Source organism: Sander lucioperca, chromosome 9, assembly GCF_008315115.2.
Source record: "Sander lucioperca isolate FBNREF2018 chromosome 9, SLUC_FBN_1.2, whole genome shotgun sequence".
Lineage (NCBI taxonomy): Eukaryota > Metazoa > Chordata > Actinopteri > Perciformes > Percidae > Sander > Sander lucioperca.
Genome location: NC_050181.1, coordinates 18039176 through 18064509, shown reverse-complemented (window position 1 = coordinate 18064509; position 25334 = coordinate 18039176). Strand labels below are relative to the sequence as shown.

At 42.5% G+C, this 25334-nt stretch overlaps 1 protein-coding gene and 1 long non-coding RNA gene across 15 annotated transcripts in view; one reads left to right on the top strand and one right to left on the bottom strand.

Annotated features, from left to right (window-relative positions):
- Window positions 1–24042, top strand: part of pard3ab (par-3 family cell polarity regulator alpha, b) — a 354566-nt gene extending 330524 nt beyond the window's left edge. For 11 of the 14 annotated variants that reach the window (XM_036005563.1, XM_036005564.1, XM_031292481.2 and 8 more), the window contains 3 exons: window positions 8302–8425; window positions 17081–17223; window positions 21574–24042. In XM_036005563.1, the coding sequence (XP_035861456.1) occupies window positions 8302–8425; window positions 17081–17223; window positions 21574–21970 (664 nt within the window). In that variant the 3' untranslated portion in view covers window positions 21971–24042. Of the gene's footprint in view, window positions 1–8301; window positions 10214–17080; window positions 17224–21573 lie in introns of those variants that run through there. The other 3 variants (XM_031292473.2, XR_004898393.1, XM_036005565.1) reach the window with 3 other exon arrangements.
- LOC116044928 lies at window positions 23910–24568 on the bottom strand. The gene is made up of 2 exons (XR_004103778.2): window positions 24409–24568; window positions 23910–24043 (listed from the first exon to the last, which is right to left on the bottom strand). It is a non-coding gene; the product is annotated as an uncharacterized LOC116044928 (long non-coding RNA).
- Window positions 24569–25334: the final 766 nt, after the last annotated feature.

Below are 25334 nucleotides of genomic sequence, written 5' to 3'. Positions count from 1 at the left end.
TTCATGGCTAACCATGTTACCATGCCAACAGGTCATGCATCAAGACAGTGGAGTAGATACCACTGATGTAGTCAGCTTTGACCAAACACATTAAGTCACAATAATGGGTTTTTAAATCGTCTGTATAACCGAGAGGCGTGACAGTTGTTTTACATAACGTCTGATCCCTTTAGTATTTTCAGCTGAAGGCATCCGTGAGATTAGATCCAACACAATCTCTCCTCATTTTAATCCTGACGTGAGGTTCTATCTCAGAATGCATTAGAACAAACATATTGGAAGCATCTTTGAGGGAAATGGGATTGGAGCTCCTGCTACACCACATGTGAAATGCCCCTGCAGATATTACAGTGACGCATTCAGATGTATCTCCAGCACACAATCCGATGGGGGATTTGAATAATGAAACTTAGATGACCCACATAGGACAGCATGCTCCCCACCTTTCATTAAAAATAGGGCAGTATTACAGATATAAGAAACACAGTCCATTTATTTGCTTGTAAATGAGGTGGCCAACATCGAAATGCTGATGTGTGCAAGCATGAAATTGTCCTATGAATTATAAGGAGGTACTATATACCTCTGTGCTACGTCATTATTGCCTCCAGTGGCGCCATAGCTTGAGATAGACGAAAACCAGTTACCCATCTTGCTTTAAGTGTGTGTGTGTGTGTGTGTGTGTGTGTGTGTGTGTGTGTGTGTGTGTGTGTGTTAATATCAGTCAAATATTATATTACCATCACTGACATTTCTGACCAGCAGTGCCCCTGGAAAAATAGAGATGCCCTATAAAACTGAAAACCAATTAAATTCAATCCGTTCCGTTGATGGATTCCAATGTTTAGTGTCTGCTTTGGACAAGTGTTGACACCCTGTGGGATTGCTAAGGCTCAGAATGAATGCTACTGTAAGTTGCAGGAAGGGATCTGTGTGATGGTTCATCTGCTGCAAGGATTTTTAGCAAAGTGGCTTACTGTTAGATTGAGGGAGAAAATGTGTTGTTTCTTCCCAAAATAATACACATCCCTAATGGGATGGAATTCATAAGGTTTATTAGGCAGGGTTTCAAGAAATGCATAACGTTTATTAGGTAGTGTTTCAAATATGCAGATGATTTTGAACTTTAAGTCCTAAAGTGATGAAGAGGGAAGCCAAATTAATCCTGTATGGTTGTTTGGTAAAACTTCCTTCGCTGTCATGAAAGAAGGCAGTATGTCTACTTTTATATCCACACATTAACTAGCAGAAACTAATTTCCAGTGACTCATCACACATGATGGTGGATCATGACTAATCAGTCAATTTATAATGTGTATTCAAATCCATTCCTCTGCAGAGCTGTGCTTGTTGTTAACGCTGCCCACTGACGGCTTCTCCTAGGGCAGCTTTTCACCAACTCAAGTGCCATATTTCTCTCCTGATGAACACACACATACTCAGCCACAGAGCTTGGCGCGGCATGTTGGCACCGTGCCCTCTGAGAAGAGAGCGGTTTGATCCGAGCTGGGCCGCGGGCGTGCAGATGGTGTCTGATTCGGCCTGGGTTGCACAACGTGTTAGCTAGATTCATTAGCCTCTTAACTTCCCTGTCAACATAAGCTCTTACATAGAATGGGAAATTCTGCTCGGCTGTTTATCGTCCTTTGCATGCTAACTGATTTGTTTGTGCAGTTTATCAACGTGCAGTCCCACTTTATTCTCACTTAGTCAATGGACACGATAAGGCGAATGCAAGGGATTTGATAATGAGTTGCTAAGTGTGGAGATATTGTATCGATTGGCATCTAATTGCTGTGTTTCTGCAGATCAATCTGTGTTTCAGGGTTAAGCCTGTAATCCCGAGTAAAAGCAAGATCGGGTTAATAAGAGCCTAAATGGCCTCAGACACAACAGACAGTAGCCTCTTGGCCCCTCTAATCTCTCCACCGGATCAACGAACACCGATGAGGCTGTGAGCAGTCAGGCATCTGAGCTAATCCTTTTTTAACCTTTACGTGTCCAAGGAAGATCAACTGAACATGCTTGTTCTCTTTTCAGCTGCTCACTCCTATACAGTAGGCCTGTGTATTAAAGGCAGGGTTGGCAACTGTACTTCCAATATACACTTTTTCCAATATTGTACCCCGACAGCAATAAATAACTTTAACTAAGCCAAAAAGATCCGTCATCTGTAGTTGCTGTAATCCTGTAAAAACGCCCACCAATCACTGCCTCGCAGTCTGCTTGGAAAGAACCAATGAAATGCTTCCTTGCCCCGCTGCGCGTACTTTACCCCTCCCATTTACGAGCCCGATGTCAATGTGCCTCGTCGCCACCTGGCTAACAGTAGTCCTGTTAGTTTGAAACATTCGGTATGATAATATTCTGTGTTTGCTTACCAGTGAACGAGACAGGCAGCGGTGCTTGTGCACGTCTGTGTTTGTGGGCGGAGCCCCGAGGGCAGGGGGACCATTTAAACGGAGCCCCGAGGAGATGCTACTTTCAAATTTTGATAGATATTCAACATTTACCAACCCTGCTTAATTATGCAGGATCATCGCAGTGACAGAGATCTGGATATTAAATTTAAACCAGGCTTCTAGAGTTTTTGTTTGTGTCTAATTAGTATTTTGTGTCATGCACATGCAAGTGCCTGGCCCACATCGTCTTATTAAACACCAGTTATGCAGTTGCAGTATTGAAACAACACATAACTTATAATTTATCATTTTAGACAATACACTTGTCTCCTCTCTCCTTGGCTCCTTTATACTACACAACTCTCAAGTCTTTCATAATCATCCAACCAGAAGAAGTAATCAGAGATGATGCCAGACATTGTATTAATAAGTATAGCTGTTAAATCATCATATATTGTAACTTGTATGTTAGGGACTCTGCCTTACTGCAGCTCACAGTTGGAGCATTAGCCATTAGTACCAGTTAGCAAGGGCATCGGTCTCCCTCCTAGCGGTCAGTGGGCCTTCGATCAATAGACCTGGATTATCATCTTCAGCATCTCAGTTCATTTCTCACAGCAGAGAAAGGCTCCAGCAGCTGCTCTCTCTTTGTCAGAGGATGTAGGGCCTAGTTCCCCCCCATCTGATAAGATTACAGAAACTAACCGCCACAGCTGCTGCGTTCAGGGGTGACACGTATTCACGACATGCGCTGTATTCTTACTATGCGTATCGCTGCATCAGTAAATGTTTATTTAACAGCCTGGCGAGCTAGTCAGTACGACAGTCACATACGAGATGTGAATCCCATGACTACCCATGCTTAATTAAATGTTTAATTAAGACGGTGGATTTTGATTAAAAAGTTGATTATTATGAAATAAGGGTTATTGGCAAATGAAATAGATAGGATATCTCTGAATACAATCCGTGTATTATTAAGAGCAAGGTGTGATTTTATATAAATCAGCAACTGTTAATTTGCATTAGGGCAGATGATGTCCTTTAATTTAATGATGGAATAGACTTTGATAAGATTGAAGAAACCCTGACGTGTCTTGGCCGGGTTTGTTAATAGTCCTGCTATTTCTGTTTCTCCAGCATGCTCACCATTTCTAACAAAAACAAGCTCGCCAAGATCACACAGGTCGCCCCAAAATTGTCAGCTCCCCTACACCCAACATCTCAGACCTGAACGAAGGAGCCATCACACGCCTTGCCCTCACTATTGCCAATGACACCAATCACCCTCTATATCCACACTTTGCACTACTGCCATCTGGCCGCGCATACAGGACTCTGAGGTGCAGAAGGACTCGCTTTGGCAGAAGTTTTGTCGCTTCTGCCATAGCACTGCTGAACAAACCATCTCGCTGACCTTGTATAGATATGGTGGAGTTGTTGTGAATGTGCTTGTTTCTATGTGTCTATATATGATGTATTTGTCCGTGCATATTGCCACGTGCATGAAACAGACTGTGAAAACAAATTTCAACAAATATCCATCTATCTATCTATGTTCCTTCGCACAGTGCTGATTGAGGCTTCCATCTGAGACTTTGAAGTGTGAACTAACAATGCTGCTCTTCTATCCTCTGGGTCACCCCGCTTGTAACCACTCACCTCGAGGGCCCTCGTCACCAAACAGACAGAAGACCCACTTGAATCTCTCTACTGTGTAGGCATCATCAACTCACCGTGCTGTACATGCTCAGATGGAATTTGTGGGCCAGCTGGTTGACAGTGGGGTCAACTCCAGCTTTTTCTTTTTTATTGCCCAAAACTGTGCAGACACCCTCAGCTTTGCATTAGTTCCAAGGGCACGTTAATCCACAAAAAGTCACCAATCGTCTCAATGAGTTGAAAGTTCTTAAAGTTATGGCCATGTGCAGTTGGTGGTAGGTCTGAAGGATGCTTATATGCGTCTGGGAAGAACACCCTGTGTGAATGAGGCCATTCATTTATAATCCACAGGATTAAGACTCTGTCCATCAGCTGCTTCTATCACTTACTGTACATTGCCCCTCAGAGGCAGGCTTTGATTGGGATCCGTAGAAGCAGCGTCAATGTCACAGGGGATTTTGAAGTGACGGCACAGATCTGATAAATCCTATTAGTTTGGAGTTGGGTCCAATTTGGACCACTTCCTATTGTATGCCAAATGAAGCAAGAATTGTCTGGCTGTCTTTAATTGCTTCGATCTTGCTCTCAAAGCTTTGTTTCTTTTAAATCTGTGTTTTTTCCAATGCTTCTTTAGAACATATTGTGGTTTGGGGTTCTGAGATCAAAATCTGGCCACAATGTACACTACAAAAGCACCCTCCTTTCCAGGTTTAAAGGATACTTCCTAATCACAGCCCTGAATTCTGTGGCCAAATGATCACACATTTTAAACAACCCTTCAGATTTAGCCAAATTTAGAAGAGAAAACAAAGACCAAAATTGGTCACATTATTCCCCAAACTGTCCTTCCAAGCATACATCACATCACACAGCCAAGTTTCAAAAATAAGACCCAAAAAGATGTGAAAATCTTCCTTTGATGGCCTTGATCTTATTCCCAAAGCTTCCTTTTTTTTGTAACCCCTCTGTTTCATCATGCTTCATTAGCACATAGTGTAGCAGTGTGGTTCTCAAGTCAAAGTCTTCCCACAATGCACATATTACATCTTCCCAAAGCTAATTCCTGGGCTTAAGACCAAGACAGACAGCTTTTCAGGGGGCACGCCCAACCATGAAAGGCAGGGGTTCATCTCAGCGTAAACAGCTTTGCCGGCAGCCCAGTCAGCAAGCCACAGTCCTGTTATTGAGTCCCAGAGACACTACACTCAACAAAGCCGCACAGTGACCTTTCAGCCTCATACAGCAGTGCCAGATATTGAGTGAGCCTGTCCAGAGGATGAAGCTCATCTTGGACTAAATCTCAGCCCGCTGTTCTTCCCCGCCTCGGGGGTTATATGGCAGTACAGTTGTAATACAGTGTTGCTCTTTCTTTGATTGATTTACAGTGTTTTGTCAGACTGGAAGATTGGAGATCTTTGATCCTTTATGTGAGTTTCTCTTCTCTTCAGTCTCTCGGGCAGGATTCGCGGGTCTATAGGATGGGTCTATAGGTTGCCTTAATGATGCTACACTTTTGATTGCAGGGTTGAGCGACTATCTCAGGAGAGGGATCTTCATCTTACAGACATTGGACTTAAATTCAGAACAAATCACTGTGCTTCTTTATTAGGGTTTCCGCGGGGTCTTAAAGTCTAGAATTTCAAAATCTAAATTGTAGGCCTAAAAAGTCTTATATTCGCTATTGAAATGTTTTATTTTTATTTTGTGGTGTTGTAGTTCTTTCTTACGATAGTCCAAATATAATTCGCTGTATATGTACAGTTTATTACTCGGTGTCGCTTTTAATCAATTTGAACACATTTATTTACTTTGCAAGTACTTTTGTGACTCTGCATTTCGTTGTACTTTTATGTCCTGATATAGGCTTAAAAAGGTCATAAATTTGACTTGGTAAAACCTGCAGAAACCCTGTTTGTACTGTGGACTTAGTTGATCCATAGCAAACTTAACAAATTCAGGTTTTTTCTTCGAATGGTACACACATCTGTTTCACTATTTTTTGTTGAAGCTGGCATTGAGGCCTTGACCCATAGCCAGAGGGTCACACATGTACCTCCTATCAGGTCAGCTGTGTTCTGAAGAGGCCAAGCGGCTGTGTTACATATCATGGAGATTAGCAGGATCACATATGACAGGTTCCTGGTTGTTTACAAGGCTGACTGGCTCTGGCTGGTCCATTGTGTGCGTCTGGAGTGAATGGTTGGCTTGATGGTGCCTCTGTGTTTTAGGTTATAGCATTATACATCCCACTATTTTGTGATGGATGAAATTAATTAAGGCAGTTATTGCGGTAATGTTATGCCTAGATGGAGTCATACTTTGACATCATAAAGATAAACTGATATTCTAGTCTTTAAACTGTGCTGTTCATTTCATAACCAAGCTAATACGGATGGGATTTATTTATTCTTTTCCAGCTTATTTTTGTTTTGCACATGCTCATCCTGTTTTTCTTCTTTTTTTTAATCTGTGTTTTGTGTCTGCATTTTAATCGTATTCTTCAACTAATTCAATTCTGAATTTTTACGCTGACCTTAAAGTTTTCCTACTGTAGGCAGAAAAAGGTTTGCAAAATCAAGCTAAGGGGGGCTTTGGGTCTGGAAAGAGTTGCAGTTTGCAGGTTTGACCTTTTGAGTTTTAGAGATAAGAAAGTCTCCAGGAATTTCCTGGTGGAGTTAGAAAGTTGAAAACTTGAGCTTGGAATCAACATCCTCTATTCACAATCACTGTGCTCAAGGGAAAATGTGTTAATCACTTTCCTCTGTAGGAGACTGTATATATGTAACACTAACCTGTCTTCTCCTTTATACGTAAGTCCTATATTTCTCTCCATATATGAGCTCAGGGACTACCTGAAACTTCTCTGTTAGAGAACAACTCTTGAACATCCCTTAAAAAAAAGAAACACATACTAAGCTGGATTGTTGTCAACAATGAAAACAGTTATATCTATAAAGTCTAGTGAAAACCTTCTATCTGTTATCCAAGTCAGTTCCATGCCCAGGTTCAGTTAAGTTTGAGTCAAAACTAAGAAACTGAAATGGCTCCACATTCTCAAATCTCAGATCTTCAAACACATACATATCTACCTTCTTTATATTTGAACACTAACCACTGAACACCAACATTTATACATTTATACACAACATACTGTATACATACACACTCCATTCTCTCTGCCTCTTGCCACATAATCATAATTGTTGTAGTATGCTGTATGGTTTGTCTTTACTGTTTGTCACTGTCTATACATACGGTTATGTCTGTCTATACATACGGTTATGTCTATACATACGGTTATGTCTGTCTATACATACGGTTATGTGTTGTCTATGAATTGTATGTGTCATTTACCTTGTTTCAGGGTACCTGCAGGGGCCTAAAAGTCTTAAAAATGTCTTTAATACAATATTTGAAAAATAAGGCCTTAAAAGTCTTACATTTCTTTAGAAAGTCTTACATTTGCTTCACAAAGGTCTAACCTAATAATAATAACTCCTTCATTATTTCATCACAAAGCATTATGTTCAACTACTAGGTAAACAATTATTTTCATAGCCTAAAACCCTTTCTGATATTCCATTATATCCTACATACTTTTGCCAGTATGTTCATGAAGTTGGTATTAAATTTTATTCTAAATGGTATTAAAATGGTCTTAAAAAGTCTTACATTTAACCAGGGGGGCAGCTTGTTGTTTGTCACACTGCCTTCACTAATACAACAAATAAAAACAGATAGTTGTGAGTGACCAGCTGGAGTAGGTTTGTTGGGTGTACCGTGAGAGAGTTCCACTGAAGGCAGCATTGTTTGATGTAAGCACAGCAGGGCTGCAACAAACAATAGCAGTGCAGTTGTAGAATGATATGTGGCCTGGAGGGTTTGGGGGGTTGTGGCACCGCTCACCGTTCACCACTAGTCTTTGTTCATTGTGGTGAATAATACATCAGAGGCACATTAGTTTGATTCATATTGCTATTGGCTCTGCTGTAAGCCCACTCTCGGCTCTGCCCTTACTTACCACATTTTTATCCACCTTGAACGTATCTGGGTTGCCTTTACAGTGTCAACGGCGGTGCATTTGATCAATTCATGGACAAAGCACGTTGGACTTTAAAGAAGTTCATCCTTCGGGCCATTTCCGCCCTGAGCTGATGGAACCAGGTCAATTATTCACAATGGAGCGCTCATGCTCATCAATCTGTCCCCCCTCTTTTTCTCTCCCCTCTCTCCCCAGTAACCGGCTAGCCCCTAGCAACCACGACCGGATACAGAGGCTGAGGCAGGAGTTCCAGCAGGCCCAGACCGTCCCGGACGACCCCGACGACCGCAGGAGGACCTACAGCTTTGAGCAGCCCTGGGTGAGTGTCTGAAATGACGGGAGCCTGTAACTCCGATCCCGCTGCCGGCCGGAGAAGATGGCTAAACTGTAAGACCGCTTATGTCACGGAACGACTTCTACCAGACCAAGACTCTGCACATGTAACTTCCAATGCTAGCCTGAGGAGAATGCTAACAGTGTTGGCACCAAACAGTATCTTTGGCTAACCGGAGTATGGTGCTAACCGTCACTAACCCCACTACTGCCAGCCATGAACAAGACTGATGATATCAGCCCACTAGGATTACCATTAACCTCCATTGGGCCTTCTTTGGCAAATTGTTCCAGTGCTAACACCCCCCTCACACTTAAATGCTCAGCCACCTGCATGCAGGAGTTTGCACACCTCCTGACGCAACCATCACTAACCCACCACCTGTCACAAACCTACTCTACTCATCCATCGTCCCTGTTTCTGTCTGTCAGTCATCCGCACCGCCCGCCACATCATGGACTTGGGTTTGTCTTCACATTGTTTCTGTGTACGGGGTCTCATGTGTAAACCCCTTTGTCTTAACTGTGCCTTTTTACAGTTTCAAGCTAGGGTTGTATACTGTACTGTATTTAACCAGCATTTCATTAATGCAAAGCTTCACTGGCTAAGAAGAGGGATCATTAGTGCATTCTGAAGCAACAAGGGGTAATAATAAGCGAGCAAAACCTGAATGCCTTCACAGTTTGAGGTGATGAAATCGCTTGTCACATTTTTAGTATTTATCTTAGTCCTCCAAGTGTACTTGGTTTTACATTGTTTTGAATAACAAATTATGATCCCATTAACAGTCACCTGTAGTGAATTTTAAACCTTGAAGATAAGATTTTACCATATTTTTCTAATTGGTAGCATCTCTGTGTAGCGTGTATCATACTATTGCTTTTACACAATAAAGGAGTAGTTTTTACCACATTTTATCATGTGGTTTGGGACACACATTTCTGTTGAGTTCACACACATTCTAGCACAACATATTCTAATACAAACACATTATGTCACAATACATATTTTTATAATGGATATATGATTTGGTGTTAAGTGGCACGAATATGACACTAGACACGGTGTGTTGTAAATGACGTCCTTTACAAGAAATAATATGAATGGTCCTTGTTGGTTGTTTCTCTATACAAGGTCATTTTGCACACACAGTTGTGTTTTTGTATATTTGTGTATTAACTCTTTTAACTGCTTGTGTGCTACTGTAGCTTTGGTGTGCAATAGGAGAATTTGGTCCTATGATTTATAATTGAAATGGTAAAGTGAAAGCTCACGAATCACATTATCTATGCCCTGGCCTTTCTTTTCCCAGCTGATATATCCAATAAAAATGTATAGTTGTGTTTTTGCATTCGGCGGTTAACCAGAGTGATGCGTTTTTAATGGGCTCCACACACTGGCGCACATTTCAGCTGGCATTGTACGGCCAAAGCAGGACAGTGTGGGAAAGACGAGCGCAGGTCACATCTCCCTTTGTCTCTAAACAACCGAGCATGCTCTCAATTAAAGCACTCAACAATACTGCAGCATTATGTTTGTGTACATCAACTGCAGGGCATTCACTATTGTCACAAGTCTCCTTTTCCCATGAACACTCAGTATTAGGGCTGCACAATATGAGGAAAATATCTAATTGCGATTATTTTGACTGATATAGCGATTGCGATGTGATTCACGATATTGGATAGAATGATCATCTTTGTATCATTATTCTAATTTTCATTGAAAAATATTAAAATTGAAATGATAGTGCGATTTTTGTGAGGATCTGTACTAAACAAAGATTTTTTTCTTTAGTCTGTAGGATAGGATTTGTAGGCTGGGACGTCTCTGCAGCACCACAATACTTAAAGCTATAGTGTGTAGTTTCTGTCGCCCCCATGAGGAATTCTAAGTAATGACAACAATATTGTTGGCGCGTCCACATGATATAAGCCTTCCATGGCCGCGCACCTGCGATTTGGTTATTGCACTAGTCCATATTGTGATTTCACTAACATTACGATTAATTGTGCAGCCCTACTCAGTATTAGGTGATCCACACTCTACAAGTTAAGGTTTCCACTGGCTTCCAAAGAGGGCTTCTGAACATTATTGGGTTCTTTAACAAATTCATATGTTCACATGATTTTGTGGAAACCAGTTTTCTTACGCAGCCTCTTACTGCATGCAGTGGTGTTCTACATACAGTAAAATCACTATTATTATTTGCTAGCTAGAAGTAAGAACCACACTGGGATTTTTGATTGCACCTTTTCACACTGGTTTGAAGTGGGCAGGACCTTGTTGGAAGAAATATCCACCTACCAGCCAAGATCCCGACTTTTTACCATTTGTCCGGTACATTAAAATCTTCCAGAACACGTGGAGCGGCCCCAATCTGCAAGACAGAAACCCTGGTCTAAGCAAAGGCAGCCATTAAAGAACTTAATCAAAGCCTCTCCAAAATTGTCAAAATGACAATTTAAATCAAAAGTTGTCTACCCACAGAATAAGGAAACAAGTCTGTAAATCTGACCAAGCATTCAATTCTAGCATTTGGTACTTGATCATTTCGATGATCACTCGATGCTACGGTACCAAAGAGTATTGAGTTTCCATGTATGCGTATGTATTTATTCCCAAATATGTAATGCTATAGATTAATGCTTTGTATTTCAAACCACGTTTTCTGCTGCTTTAACTGGAGGATCTACCAGAAGCCCTCTGTGGTTCCACCATGGTTTCAGTGTGAGGAACCCTGGAATGGTCTTTATAAAGCCCTTTTACTTGTCACAGTGTTGCTCACACTCAGGCTTGCTATGGTAATTGCATGTTATTAGACCCATGCCCTGACCATACTGGTGGGCCATATGGAAAACAGGAGAATGTGTCTTTGAAATTCAATTACCTCCCTCATGCATATATTACATTGTGTTGCTTCATTTCAGTGATGTGCTGCAAACCTCAAGGAGCCAGTGTCCTTTTTCATAATTCACCTACAACTGCCCCACTTCCAGTCTAAGCCAGGACAGCTCTGCTTATGAAATATTGTTTCTATTCATATGCTGCTGATATATGGCAGAATAAATGGTCATATTATACGAGCAAATGTCCAATAGATCAATAGATCCTAAGTAATTTCACAGGGGATAACATTCATGGAGGTGCTGAAAGAGTTAGTCAAATAAGTGTTTAGTCCGATCAACAATGAAGTAATGGACAATTATTTTAATTATCATTTAAGTCTTCTTTTTTTTGCCAAAACCATCCTGGTTCCAGAATATTTGCTGCTTTTCCCTGTTTTAAATGGAATCTCATTACTTCTACTTAAACAATTATGAGTTGCAACCTTAACCCATTCAGAGTTCAGTCATACAGTGGCAATGGAATGCAAGACGCTGTTAAGCCCGAGACACACCAAGCCGATAATCGTCCGTTGGACAGTCTGGCGAGGTCAGTGACTCGAGTCTGTTCGGTGTGTTCCGTGCCGTCATCGGTCCGAGGGGCCGTCGGCCTTCATTTTGGCCGATTTGACATGTTGAATCGGAAGGCGGGCACGGCCGGCAGTCGGACTCAAATGACCCATCTGATTGGTAGAGTGCTAACCTGGAAACGAGGAGTGGGATGAGCGTGACTAGAGTCTCTCAAAATCTGATGAAAATCTTTTAAACTGACCTTTGTTGATCTGAAATGAAGACAGATTCAGCCTTCGGCCTATTTCTCTCTTAAAATGTTTTCAGAAACATGTTTCGGTGAACTATTTTAGTACAATATGAGATCGTAATCTGAACAAGCCGCCATGACAGTCTGGCTTTGAATTTCCGGAGAAACCAGACCGAGGCACTTTTTTGAACCAACTCGGGGAGACTGATCAGTCCAACTGCCTTTTCTGCCGAGGGTCAGCCGTCTGGTTGGTGTGTCACGACCTTTAATGTCATGTCATACCAGGGCAGATATCTCTGAACAACCATATGGAAGCACTAATGATGTTGTCGTGCACCTTCCAGCTGGGCTCGGACACTCAACCTCAAGCTCACCTCTTTATTTCACAGCTCCAGTGAAGTATAGTTGAATCCGTCCTACAATCTCCACCCTCTGTGCTTGATTGGCCCAATTATCCATTTTCAACACAATTGGTTTTCTTAGCCGTCCCTATTAAGCCACATGACTTTCATCCGTATATCTCTTTTTGCTATGGGAGCCCTCTTCTGCTTTTTTTCACCATAGTTTTGGGAGCAGGAAAGGATTGTGGGTAGCACAGTCTAATTCCATCAAGATGACTGATGCCCGCTCTCCCGGCAGCACCACACCAGCTTTATTGCACTCATTTATACCAATATGGGAATAGAGGAGTTCATTCACTTGATGCTGGAGGTTTAGAGAGGGCATAATATTGCCTCTTGTATTTTACTGTAACATTTTAATGCTGCTATTGTCTGGATTTCTTTAGGGTATTTCTCCCCTCCCCCTCCTCCACAGTCACAGTATTCTGGTAGATGAACCAAAATTCCTAGGAATATTCAACACTCTTAAACCGCTAAAGGGAATTTTTTTTTTTCTCATGAAAAATATTAGGGAGTGTAATTTACCCACGGGCAATTTTCAATTCAGACATGGAATACGGTATGTGTGGGAGCTCCCCCCCCTCCCTTTCTGCCAGCCTGCCCTTATTGTCAGCCGAGCAGCGAGGCAGTGCCAATCAATCCCAGAGATGATTGCCTCGGCTTCATTTGGTTTAAAGGGGAGTGTCTCTTTAGCACTCTTAATCGTTTTATGGCCTTCCCCCAAACTGATGTCCACAGTGCTCCCACAGGCTCTCAGTATGTTGCACAGCCATAAAAGTAATTAGATCCACACACAATTATTGCACCCACACCGCTAATGAACATCGGAGGAGCGGAAGGTGTTGTGGTACAAGTGTGGGCTGGACCTTGAGAGAGATATTAGTGTGTGTGTGTGTGTGTGTGTGTGTGTGTGTGTGTGTGTGTGTGTGTGTGTGTGTGTGTGTGGGTGGGTGTGTGTGGGTGGGTGTGTGTGTGTCTGTCTATCTTTGTGAGGACCAATTTTAGACCTTGACAGTGAAGACGTTTTGTTCGATCCACACTTTTTTAAAGGGCTGTTTGGGTTACGGTTAGCTTTAGCTTAAGCTGTAGGGTAAGGGCTTGGGTTAGGCATGTACAGTAGTTACAGTGGATGACTTTAGGGTTATGGGGTGTAAGGGGTGAATATGCTTCAAACTAAGTGCTTATCAAATTGTCGAACGGTGTCAGAGAGGCCCCTCGTCCCACACCTTCCCAACTTCTGAATTGGAGGGTGGCATCCAACATTGTTTGTAACTTTCTGCTTTCCTCAGCAATTGGCCATTTTTACAGAGGTTAGACAGTAGGCAGGATATAAAACTCTCCCAAGCTCGCAGTAACGTCTGCCTCTTTCCATGTGTCAAACGGAGTGCAACACCATGAGTGCCTTTAAGGAAATAGTGTATTCAAGTGTATCATCATCCCCATTTGAACCATGAATTATGTGAGACTACAATGACCTTGGACATAGAGCTCTTGGAGAGAGACCAGGGAGAATGAGATGCAATCAGGGCGACGCCATGATGGCCCACCTTCAAGTGTGGCTATTGGGAACAAGTAGAAATACTTTGTACAAACTAGTTTGTTTCAAGGTTACTAAACACACACACCACACACACACACTTATATATAGTGTGTGTGTGTGTGTGTGTGTGTGTGTGTGTGTGTGTGTGTGTGTGTGTGTGCTTGTTTTACTATATTCGTGGGGTCCAAAAACCGGGGAATACACTTGTGGGGTCTTGTGGGGTCTGCACAGCCTTGTGGGGCCCAAAATGCTGGACCCCACAAGGTTAAAGGGCTGTTTGAGGGTTAAGACTTGGTTTTAGGATTAGGGTTAGAATTAGGTTATGGTTAGAGTGAGGGTAAGGGTGAAGTTTAGGCATTTAGTTGTGATGGTTAAGGTTAGGGTAAGAGGCTAGGGAATGCATTATGTCAATGACAGGTCGTTTGTGTGTGTGTGTGTGTGTGTGTGTGTGTGTGTGTGTGTGAATAAGATGCATTAGTATATTTTAATGAGCTGGTGCTGGGAGTTTGGGTGTATACAGGTGTATACATTTGTTAAATAATTATACTGAATTATAAATGATCAGATATCACACATCAGGACTGTGTTTCTAAATGCACACATGCACAGAGCAGAGTTTTTCTATGGCCGTGTGGGGAGGACTGTCCCAATGTCAACAGGCCGAGTGTTGTCTCCTTCATTAACTCCCACTAACATCCACCTCGTCTCATCACTCCCCCTGCTATGAGTCTCCAGCATGGCCCCTCCCTCACTCCCCCCTCCCCACTCTGTGTGTCTGTGTCTCACCTTCATTTTGACCTGGGAAGAGACGAGCTCAGGGTGGGTCTGCCTCACTAACTGCTGGTAAGTATCTGTGGTTTGGACTTGGGAGGTGGAGGGAGGGGGACGGGAGGGCAGTGGGAGATTTAGTGAGGTATCCCATGTCAGAGTCTGCTGCTAGTTTTACTGGGCTACTGCATGGAAACTCTGACTCCAGCTGTGGTGATTTTCATGCTTTGAATTTGATCGTGTGTTCCTTTGTTTATCTTTAAATCAGATCTGTCTTCTTTATCAATTAATTCAGAGTATGTTTTGGGCATTTTTGCTGTGTTTTTTGTCTGCCCAGTGTTCAGTCCTCACTAAATTGTATGGTAGTTTAAGATTTTCATTTGTTCAAGCAGAGATAATTCCTTTTTTATTCATACAATATATTATTTGCTTAATGAATTCCTCCTTATTCTGATATCGGAGCAGGATTACACCTGTCAAAATATTTAGTCTGTAAACATCAGTTTTTCTGAAGTAGAATTTTTTTTAGATAGAAGAATGTACATATTTGTAGATTTTTCAAACACAAACTCCTTTATTTGAAGCACAAATACAGGATGAAAATCACCATAACTGGAGTGGATATACGTTTTTGCCATAAATAGTTTTATTTACTGTTTAATCTTTATACATCATGTGTTTTATCACTTATATATGTTACGTAAGATTTGTTTGATGGAACATGACTCATGGTATGTTTCTGTGAATGTAAGTTAAGGTTTGATTGTAATTATTACTGTTAATTATGAAGTGCAGCATATAGTACATAGTGAATGTTTGAAATGTGGAAGACCAATTACATAAAATAGACAGATCTGCTAAATTCCCATAAAAACCACAGATTTCACCAGTTTGGAGTGTCGGCTCCTCTAACATCTCCCATTCCTACATCTATCCTGCATTAGCAACGAAGGCAGTCATATATAGTCAGTCAGGCATCATGAATGTTTAACTGGCCACGGAAAAGTCCTCCATTTTTCTTGAACTGTGGGAGTGTAAAACTTCCAGCGGTCCCCTTGTACCATAGCTTCAGACACAGCCACAATAAGCCACGGTTGCAGTTTGAAGGGGTCCGTTTTAGAGATGGTCCAATACCATTTTTTCCTTGCCTATACCGAGTGCTGATCCGAAACCAGTGGGTAAAAAATACATATATTTTGGGTGCCTAGGTAGCTCACCTGGTAGAGCGTACGCCCATATTTAGAGGTTAACTCCTTGACGCAGCGGCCGCGAGTTTGACTCCACCCTGTGGCCCTTTACTGCATGTCACTCCCCCTCTCTCTCCCCCTTCATATCTTCAGCTGTCCTATACAAATAAAGGCCTAACATGCCCAAACAAATATGATAAATGTTGTTGTGTTTTAACAGCTGTAACCTGTGTACTATGAACCACGTATGGGGGTGATGTACAAACGTAAACATGTACAAACGCAAACAATGAACGCCACAGAACTTTCTTTTATTATCCAGTTTGACAGTCATAACTGAAAAAGAACATAAACTACTTTAAAGGAGATTTTCTTCTGGGCTAAATTACGTGGTATCAGATCGGTGCATAAACTTGAGTACTTGCCGATACCAAGATTTTAGGTAGTGTCGGAGGCTTTTCTGGTACTGGTATCGGTATTGGAACATCTCTAGTCAGTTTACCTAATGACCAAGAAACTATATTTTCCATTTCCCTTTAGCGATATTTTTAGCTAAGTATTCAATAGTGACAGTGACTTTTCAGAATCATTGTCCACGTTACTCTGGATAATCCACAGACCTGACTGTTAGTCTGTGTTTCTGGGTCTATTTCACACGTAGAAAGTAGTTCCAGTGAAAAGGGTTCACAGTGCGGTCTTTGGATTATCCTTCCAACCCTTTAAGAAAAGACTTTCTTTTGTTACGTTGAGACGCTGTACTAATATCAGTATTATAAAGGCCAAAATCAGTTGAAAAGTACACTAAATAATTATTAACCATTTAAATGTGACATGTATTTTATCCCTAAATTGACCCAAGAACAATACATTCCCTTGTTCCTTGTGACACATTTGCAATAAATGAAAGTCCTGCACTCGGATCAGTAAAATAATATAGAGTCCTGTAAACACTCTACATTATATTTGTCCACCCAGTGCACATTTCAACTGAGTGTGTGAAATAATAGATGGATAGATAGATAGATAGATAGATAGATGGAAGATGATGATCACAAGGGGGAGATCAGAGTTAACCGAGCTGCCATCTTGCTGTTTTCAGTCAAACACCAGCAGCAACGGTCAGGGCGCGTACAGCCAGCCGGGTCGCCACTCGGTGTCGGTCGAGGTTCAGATGCAGCGGCAGAGACAGGAGGAGAGAGACTCCTTCGCCCAGGCACAGCGACAGTACAGCTCCCTGCCACGGTAAGACTGACGGACAGAGAGAGAGAGTGTGCGTGTGTGTGTGTGTGTGTGTGTGTGTGTGTGTGTGTGTGTGTGTGTGTGTGTGTGTGTGTGTGTGTGTGTGCGTGCGTGTGCGTGTGCGTGCGTGCGTGCGTGCGTGCGTGCGTGCGTGTGTTCGTGCGCGCCTGTCTGATTATGTCAGATTCACTGTAATAGCCTTGTTACAATAATGATAGCAGATTGAGTAAGAAAACGAGGTCACAGCGGGTCAGTTTCAGACCATAAACCTACACACACACACACACACACACACACACACACTCAGCCTCAGAATGGACAGATCATGTTGCCCTTTCACACAGATCTGACATGATTGCTTTCCTCTCCCTTAATGTAATTCCCTTTGATCTGCATGATATGACTGCCTGTTGTTCCAGGAAGTGTGTGTGTGTGTGTGTGTGTGTGTGTGTGTGTGTGTGTGTGTGTGTAGTGATGGGTAGCAGGTACAGAAAGGAACCTAGTGGAAAATGTTCATGGTATTGCTTAGATTTGGCCCTAAAGCAATACCTCACCCTTACATTGACCATTTGTATATCAACCCTACCCGTGTTACCTTGAATTCCTGCAGAAAACTTTGCTTTTGTTGCATGCCTCCACGGTGAACGGTGAATCCGAGAACGGAACAAATCTTTAATGAATTGAAGTAATAGGGGGTTTAACAACATCATGCGCTATTATCAAAGTAATAACTACTACTAACGCTTGCAGCGCGCCTTCACTCGAGTCAGTTCCAACTCAAATAGGAAATGTTAATCAAAGTTATTGCAAGGTCAATCCAAGCACACCATCAACATACACTCACCATACATATACAACATGAAATACATCATCTTCTATTACTTCACTATTGTACTCTGATCCACTGTTATTGACATAAATCCCTTCCTTGATAAATATTGCAGGCAGCTTTGCTGAAAGATTAATGAACTACCGTCTCGCTCCAGCGGTCAGAGGCAACATCCTGTGGCCACGTCCCTTCACTTTTTTTCACTAATTCCATTAAGAAACTGTTCTGTTTGGATAAACACTATGGTATCTTGAGCACACTAACTATTGTTTGACTTAGAGCATACCATCGTGCAAAATCAGAGGCTGAGACCGAGTAAATATGGCGTTTAGGAGATCACGACCTTGATGGGATTCATATGGCCCTGTGCTGTTAATGGGAGGGCGAGAGCATGAGTGGATTGTGAATGGAGACATGATTAATGGCTGTAGCAGTCCTTAAAACAGCTTTCATTTTAGGTAAAGGTCAGTTCCCTTCTGAGTGAGACCCTTTCCTAAACAAGGAGCTGTGAGTGAAAATAAACCGCTGCCATTTCAAACAGTGACGGCAGATGAAGGGCCCTCATATTCATCACCAGGCCGGCTACAACAGCTGCAGTGGCATTTGGTCTCACATTGCATGCATGTGTGCTACAACCACGTGTCTATTTGCCCTGCACTACAACCTCTCACAAAGTCTCCATTTTTCTCTCAATCTCACTCTGTCACCTTTCCCCCTTTCTGTTCCATCATCCGTCATGCTTCACAGTGTTCATGCACAGAATGCAGAACGCTGAATACATCTTTCTGTATTTACCACACATGTACATGCTTTCCCCCCCCCCTCCCTTGGCATGGCATCAGACAGAGGGAGTGATCTGGTTTGCATTTCTCAGCAGGGAGGCAGACCAGCTTTGGCCTCTTTGTCAACATATGAAATAAAATCAGATACCGGGGACGGCTGTCTCTGAAGATTGGAATCACTCAACCGTGTGCAAGAATAAACCTGGGCTATATTCTCCTATCTCGCCGATCGAGAAGCGCATCCATTCCCAATATCATTCAATCTCTGTTGAATAAAAACAAAGGTCTTTTCTATTCTCATTAAGGACTTTTTCCCTCCCCTTTATACTCAAATCCAAACACAGGAATAATACGATTTCTTCGCAGCTGGCTGATAAACCTGCTAATTATGCATGGCTCCGAGTCAAAAGCCCATTGATGTTTTTGTGTGTCTTCTTCTTCTTCTCTCTCTCTCTGCTCTCGTTTTGCGTTGCCCTCGAGATAAATGGGTGGAGCTGTAGGACTTGGGACACTCATGCATATCGTATGGGCTCTCACACATACGCACACAAAAGGCAGGGCTGCCACAAAGAGGCTAGCCATGCAGAAATGAGAGGTGATGTCACACATCTGGATTCCCCCCAGCCGTGCTGGTAAAGGGCAGGGCAGCCCCTCATGACAACCCTTCAGCCCCAGCATGACAACTAACCGCGCTTTAAGACACGTGTCAGGCGTCTAATATTAAATCCATTGTGGACAAGATGGTTGCCTAATTTTTTTTTCCGTTTACCTAAGGAAGGTCTGCTATTTCTGTCTGTCAGATCAAATTGTTGTTTCTGTCGGTCTCGAAATGGGCCTAATGGGCTGGAAGGAGACTTTGACATGGTTACATATCACTGGTACTTGCCCAGAGGCAGTTTGTGAGGCTGTAATGGTGCCTCATTTTCATTGAATGTGATGTCTTGGCTACCATGCAACTGACAGGATAATCATTTTTCAGCAGAAATACAAACACTGGTCCCTCTCCCAAGAGATAATGGGTTTCTTTTGAACAAACATTTTTGTTGCTGGGGATATGTCCTCAGTGTTGTAATGAAACAAAGTACAAATACTTCGTTACTATACTTAAGTAGACTTTTCACGTATCTGTACTTTACTTCGTTATTTATATTTCTGGAAACTTTTACTGATTCTCAACTACATTTCCTAAATAAAATGTATACTTTTGAATCTTCGTTACTCGTTACAAAATAAAATGAGAAGAAATTTGTTAGACTGCAAAAAAGCAGGTTTGGTGAATGGGGTGGTGATGAAGACAAAGTTAAACACCTGTGACGGTATTTGCAAGAAGCAGTGTATTGGAGTGAAAGATTTTTCCTCACATAAAAAATTTAAATTCTGTTTTTCTCTTTGCTGATGTCAGCTCTCAAAATATGCAGTGTTTGGTCCTGTAATTGGGAGCCACAAAAAAGTTCATAATCAAAGTTATTTTTTTACTTTTATTTCTAATAATTAAGTACATTTAATATCAGGAAGTTACTTTTGATACTTTAGTACAGTGCATTTTAGATACTTTAAAGGTCCAGTGTGTAACATTTTTAGTTGTTCATTCTCAAAATCTGTGTTGCCCGTTAGCAAACTTGTCCTTTTTCATGAATATTTACCTCCACCATCAATTCCAAGTATTCCTATTGGCTTGACATTTTACATTTGAGTTTGCATGAACTGGGGTAGACGCTCCATATTCATGCTCCATCTTTAAATACGTTAGCTGGTAAGGGACATACAGGACATACTGCTCCGCCTTCTGCGTTTTCGCTGTCACATGATAAACTCACAGCTGCTGCTAATGCTGCTAATGGGTATCGTAGCTTCCCGGCCCCGGCAACTTTGAAGAAGGAAACATGGAGGACCACACGTATTCAAAATCCAAATTTCAGGAACAGGAGTCTTCTTCTTCTTCTCCCAGAAAAAGAAAAAGGAGATTGAAAAGACCAAGAGACCGTCTTTTTGAAGCGTGAAGGCTACCGTATCTGTAATACGAACTTTGAACTACGTGGTGCGAGAGACTTGATTGATATATGATCTCAACGCTAGATGGGAGAAACTCCCACACACTGGACCTTTCAGGCTTTTACTAAAGTTATATTCTAAAAGGTGACTTTAACTTCTACCAAAGTCATTTTCTGGTAAGATACTTGTACTTATACTCATGTATTGCTTTCAAGTACTTTATACAAGGCAAGGCAAGGCAGCTTTATTTGTATAGCACATTTCAGCAACAGGGCAATTCAAAGTGCTTTACATAAAACATTAAAGAGCATTAAAAAAAGATTTAAAAAAAATACCACTAGATAAAAGACAAGAATAAAATTGACAGTGCAGTATAAGAAATGAACAATTACAAGACTGTATGTCCCACCAGACCAGGTCAAAATATGTGGCTAAGGGGGTTTGAGATGTCTGTCATGGTGAAATAAAGTGTTTGTGTTTGAGAAAGCATTTGTTGACACATTTGTGTGATTGTTTTAACCCGCATTATCTGATTCATGCCTTTTATATCAGAAATCCCAGTTCCTCAATGTCACAAATCATTCATATAAAAAAACCTCATAATGTGGGCTTTTTCCTTTGTATTAAAGTGTTTTTAGGGTTAAACAAATCACTGATGTGTAATTTAGGTTCATGTTCAAGGAATCATATGAAACCAAAAGTCAAACCACATCTCACCTTTTTCTTTTCTGTTTCCTCTCTTCACACCAGGCAACCCAGAAAGAACCCCAGCTCCATCTCCCAGGACCCGTGGGATAAAGCATCCCCGCCCGGCGAAGGCTTCCAGACAGCAAAGGACAACCCCAGGTACTCTAGCTACCAGGGCTCCAGGAACGGCTACCCGGGCGGCGGCGGGGTCAACGCCAGAGTCCTTCTGGAGGCCCAGGAGCTCCTGAGGCAGGAGCAGAGGCGGCGAGAGCAGGAAGCCAAAGGGAAGCTAATGCAGGAGAGCATCGGTCACAGCAGCTATGAGGCGTACCCTAGAGCGCACCTGAAGGACCCAGCCTCCCCCAAGGGTCCGTACCGCCATGATGTGCCACCTTCGCCCTCGCAGTTAGCAAGGCTTAATAGAATTGGGTCAGAGAAAGGAAGACTTTTTTATTCTTGAGGAGTATTGTTGGACTGATGGATGAAGAGCTGAACAGAGAACTTGTGCTTCGAAAGGGGGATTACCTTGAAGAAACAAAAAGGTGGACGCTATAAATCTTGACAAAGGGACAACCTAGAGGACTTATAGCTTAGCGATGATCCTAGAGGTAACCAGATGTGAAGTGTACTCAGTATGTGGGTCTTTGTTTTCAATCCCTCGCTGTGCCGATGACCTATACCAGTCAGTCAGTCAGTCACCCTCCTACAGATATGAGACGCTCAGTGCCTTCTCTGCACTCACCAACACGATGCTTGTTCACAGTCGTCCAGGACTCTGATTCATCGAGATCTGGCACCGGCATGTGCTGACAATCAAATGGGCAGACAGGCAAGTCAGTGGGCCTTCTTTAGAGCCCATGGAGAGGCGTAAGTTTCTGTGTGGGTTTGTGTGTGGGCATGTAACAAGGTTGCATGTTTCACAATCAAGTACATGTGTCGTGGCGTCACAAAGTGTCCCGTGGATGACTGGTCCCATCGGTCCCAAATCACCCTTTCTTCACTTCGCTAAAGTTAACATTCAACCCCATACTGGCACTGCCGGCGTTTCTCTGCATTCTGTTTTCTCTACTTTCAGTGTTTTCTCCTCAGCGATCAAGCTCTTTCACTAGAGTACTCCCCGGGGAGAAGAAAAAAAACAAGGCAAAGTGTATGAAAGAAGCAGGGCACACTGTGTGTGTTATTAATAAAAAAGCCCCCCTCATAAATGATTCATATCGTGTGTTATCTCCATGGAGGTGACCCAGGCAGAGAGGGTAGACAGCTCTGATCCTCTGCCTGGCTCCCCTGCACCGCTCTGGGCTTGATTTGCTGGCCCGCCTGCCTGTCTGTCTGGAGCTTTGGCTCCTCTCCTTCTCGACACCTCTCTGTTCATTACCTTTCTTTCTTCTACCTCAACGCCCCCCACCTTCATCCTCCTCTCCGCTCTGCTCCGCTCCTCGCTCATCTCCCACCTTCCTCTCATCTCATCTCCCCCGGCCCCTCCCCCCTTACTCTTCCCCCTGCTACCCGCCACCACCCTCGTCCCCGTCTCCCGAGTCAGGCTCTGCACTGAATTTTTCATCACAAGCCACCTGCTGCCTGCCAGAGCCAAAGAACGCTGCCACCAGAGGAACCGACAGAGGGCCCGGCTTCTGACATAAAGAGAGGAATGAAAGCAACAACAAAAAAGAGGCAGAATAAAGATGGGTGGATAGACAATAAGCCTGCCAGTGTGAGATTAGCTTGTACTTTTCTCCTGTTTAACAAAAGGCAAAATTGTCTCAGGAGTAAATTGCTTTTAATTGGTTTTTGTATTTTTTACCTTTTTAAGCATTTGGCTGACACTCTTCTCCAAAATTTACAGAAATGTTTCTTAGAACTGCTTATTTCCACACAAAAAAATAGATTGTATGAAAACATTTCAAAGTGTGGTCTGTGAATTATCCAGAGTAGAGCCTGGTCAGGGGTGTAGCACAAAGTTCTGGACCCCATAGGCATTCTCTGTGGGTTCCTCCCCATATCCACAGCTACAGTATATTTATTTATTTGTGGGCCCTCCTCACATGAGGATCATGTATACTCAATCCCCCCCCAGTCCAACGCCCCTGGGCCTGGTTACAATAGAAAGTGGCACTGCAACGTTCATCTGCAAGACCACACAAAGTAGGCGGTGCAAAAACATTACTGACATATTCGCAGGGCCAGAACAATGCTGCGGTAGTCAGTCACAATCATGATCACAATAGCTCTCCGAGTTAGCTAGCTTGCTAACTGCCAGTTAGCGGACTTGTTACATCAGTAACAGCACAGTAGGTTCACACCATTTATTCAGAAGACGTATTTGGACCATCGACTCCTGTCTTATAGCTGTGCGTCTTTACGGATGTAGTTGATACTACAACAGAGGAGACTTTTTCGAATGCTGTGAGGACCACACATGAAATTTAATTTACCTCCACTGTATTAGAGTGGAGACAGAAATCTCAAATCCTGGACAAATTAAACCCAAACTATCTATGTTCTTGTAATTTCTGTAAACTGACCCTTCAAGCAACTTAAAGGTGCAGTAGGTGAGACTTATAAAACTAAGTTTCTGTCATATTTGCTGAAACTGACCCTATGTTCGAGTAGAACTACATGAAACAGGTAATTTAAAAAAAAAAATCTGGCACCACCTACAGCCTGTAGTGCGATTTGCAAAAATCCACAGCTCCTTGTTCAGATGCACCAATCACGGCCAGGGGGGGTGTCTAACTGCGTGTCAATCACTGCTCATGCACACGCATTCATTCTCCCTTGTGGGGGGAGGGGCTTAGGAGACCATTTTGGGCTTTAGCGGACAGGGGGGAGGGACTGTGAAGTTGTCAATGTTCAAATTTTTTTGGCTAAGTCCTGGATCTGGATCGCAATCCTACCTACGGCACCTTTAAGGTTCAAACATGAATGGTGCTTACTCAGTGGCTTGTTGTAGTCATAGGTTGGAAAGAATACCTTGGGCATTGATGACATATGCATAAAAATCACAGCCCACCACTATAATTGTTGCAGTAGGTGGCAACGGCTTCTCTAAGTCTGAACCTTCCCCTCTTTGACATCACTGATGTTTATGACATGACTGTCTCCGCCTACAAGTGAACAAATGAGACTGAGCTGAGGTCGAACTTCAAACAAAAGGGAAATACGAAATAATAAAAGATGGCCATCATCGAGCTGGGGAAAACAAACAGGCGCTGCGTAATTGCCCTTCACTCCTACACACCCAATATGCAGAGGGAAGCTGCATGACATACATTATCTCCTGTTGGTTAATGAAGACCCTCGCTGGGAAAGATACAGGCTTAGTAGGGCTAATAAATGATGAACGCTGAAGTAAGAAGATGAAGAAGAAAGGACTTTTCAATGGCATTATTCCAGTGTATAACCCTGTATTTTAACCTGAGGAATGTTCACAATACTACATTGTTTTAAGCGAAAAATGTCCCTTCTGCATTATGTATGTACTTTTGTGTATGACACAAACGCACTAAAGTATGGCCCCTTTCTGATGTGTTTTTAAATCCGGGCTGATGAAAACGGTTAGCAAATAAGATACAAACTGTGCAGGTGAGGGTAAAATATATCTCCACTCTGAATGGTTTTCAGTAAAAAGTGTTTGGTTGTAGCGGCCGGCACTTCTTGCTGTGAACACTACGCGTCTCGAAATGCAGAGTAGCACGATAAGAAGGATGTATTTGACCTGTGTTCTAAACGTTGTAGACTTTGGGGTCTGAAATCGATAAGTGCCTGTTATTATATCACAATGTTTTACACAAAGAGGGACACTATGTGATTTGTTTCAATGACAC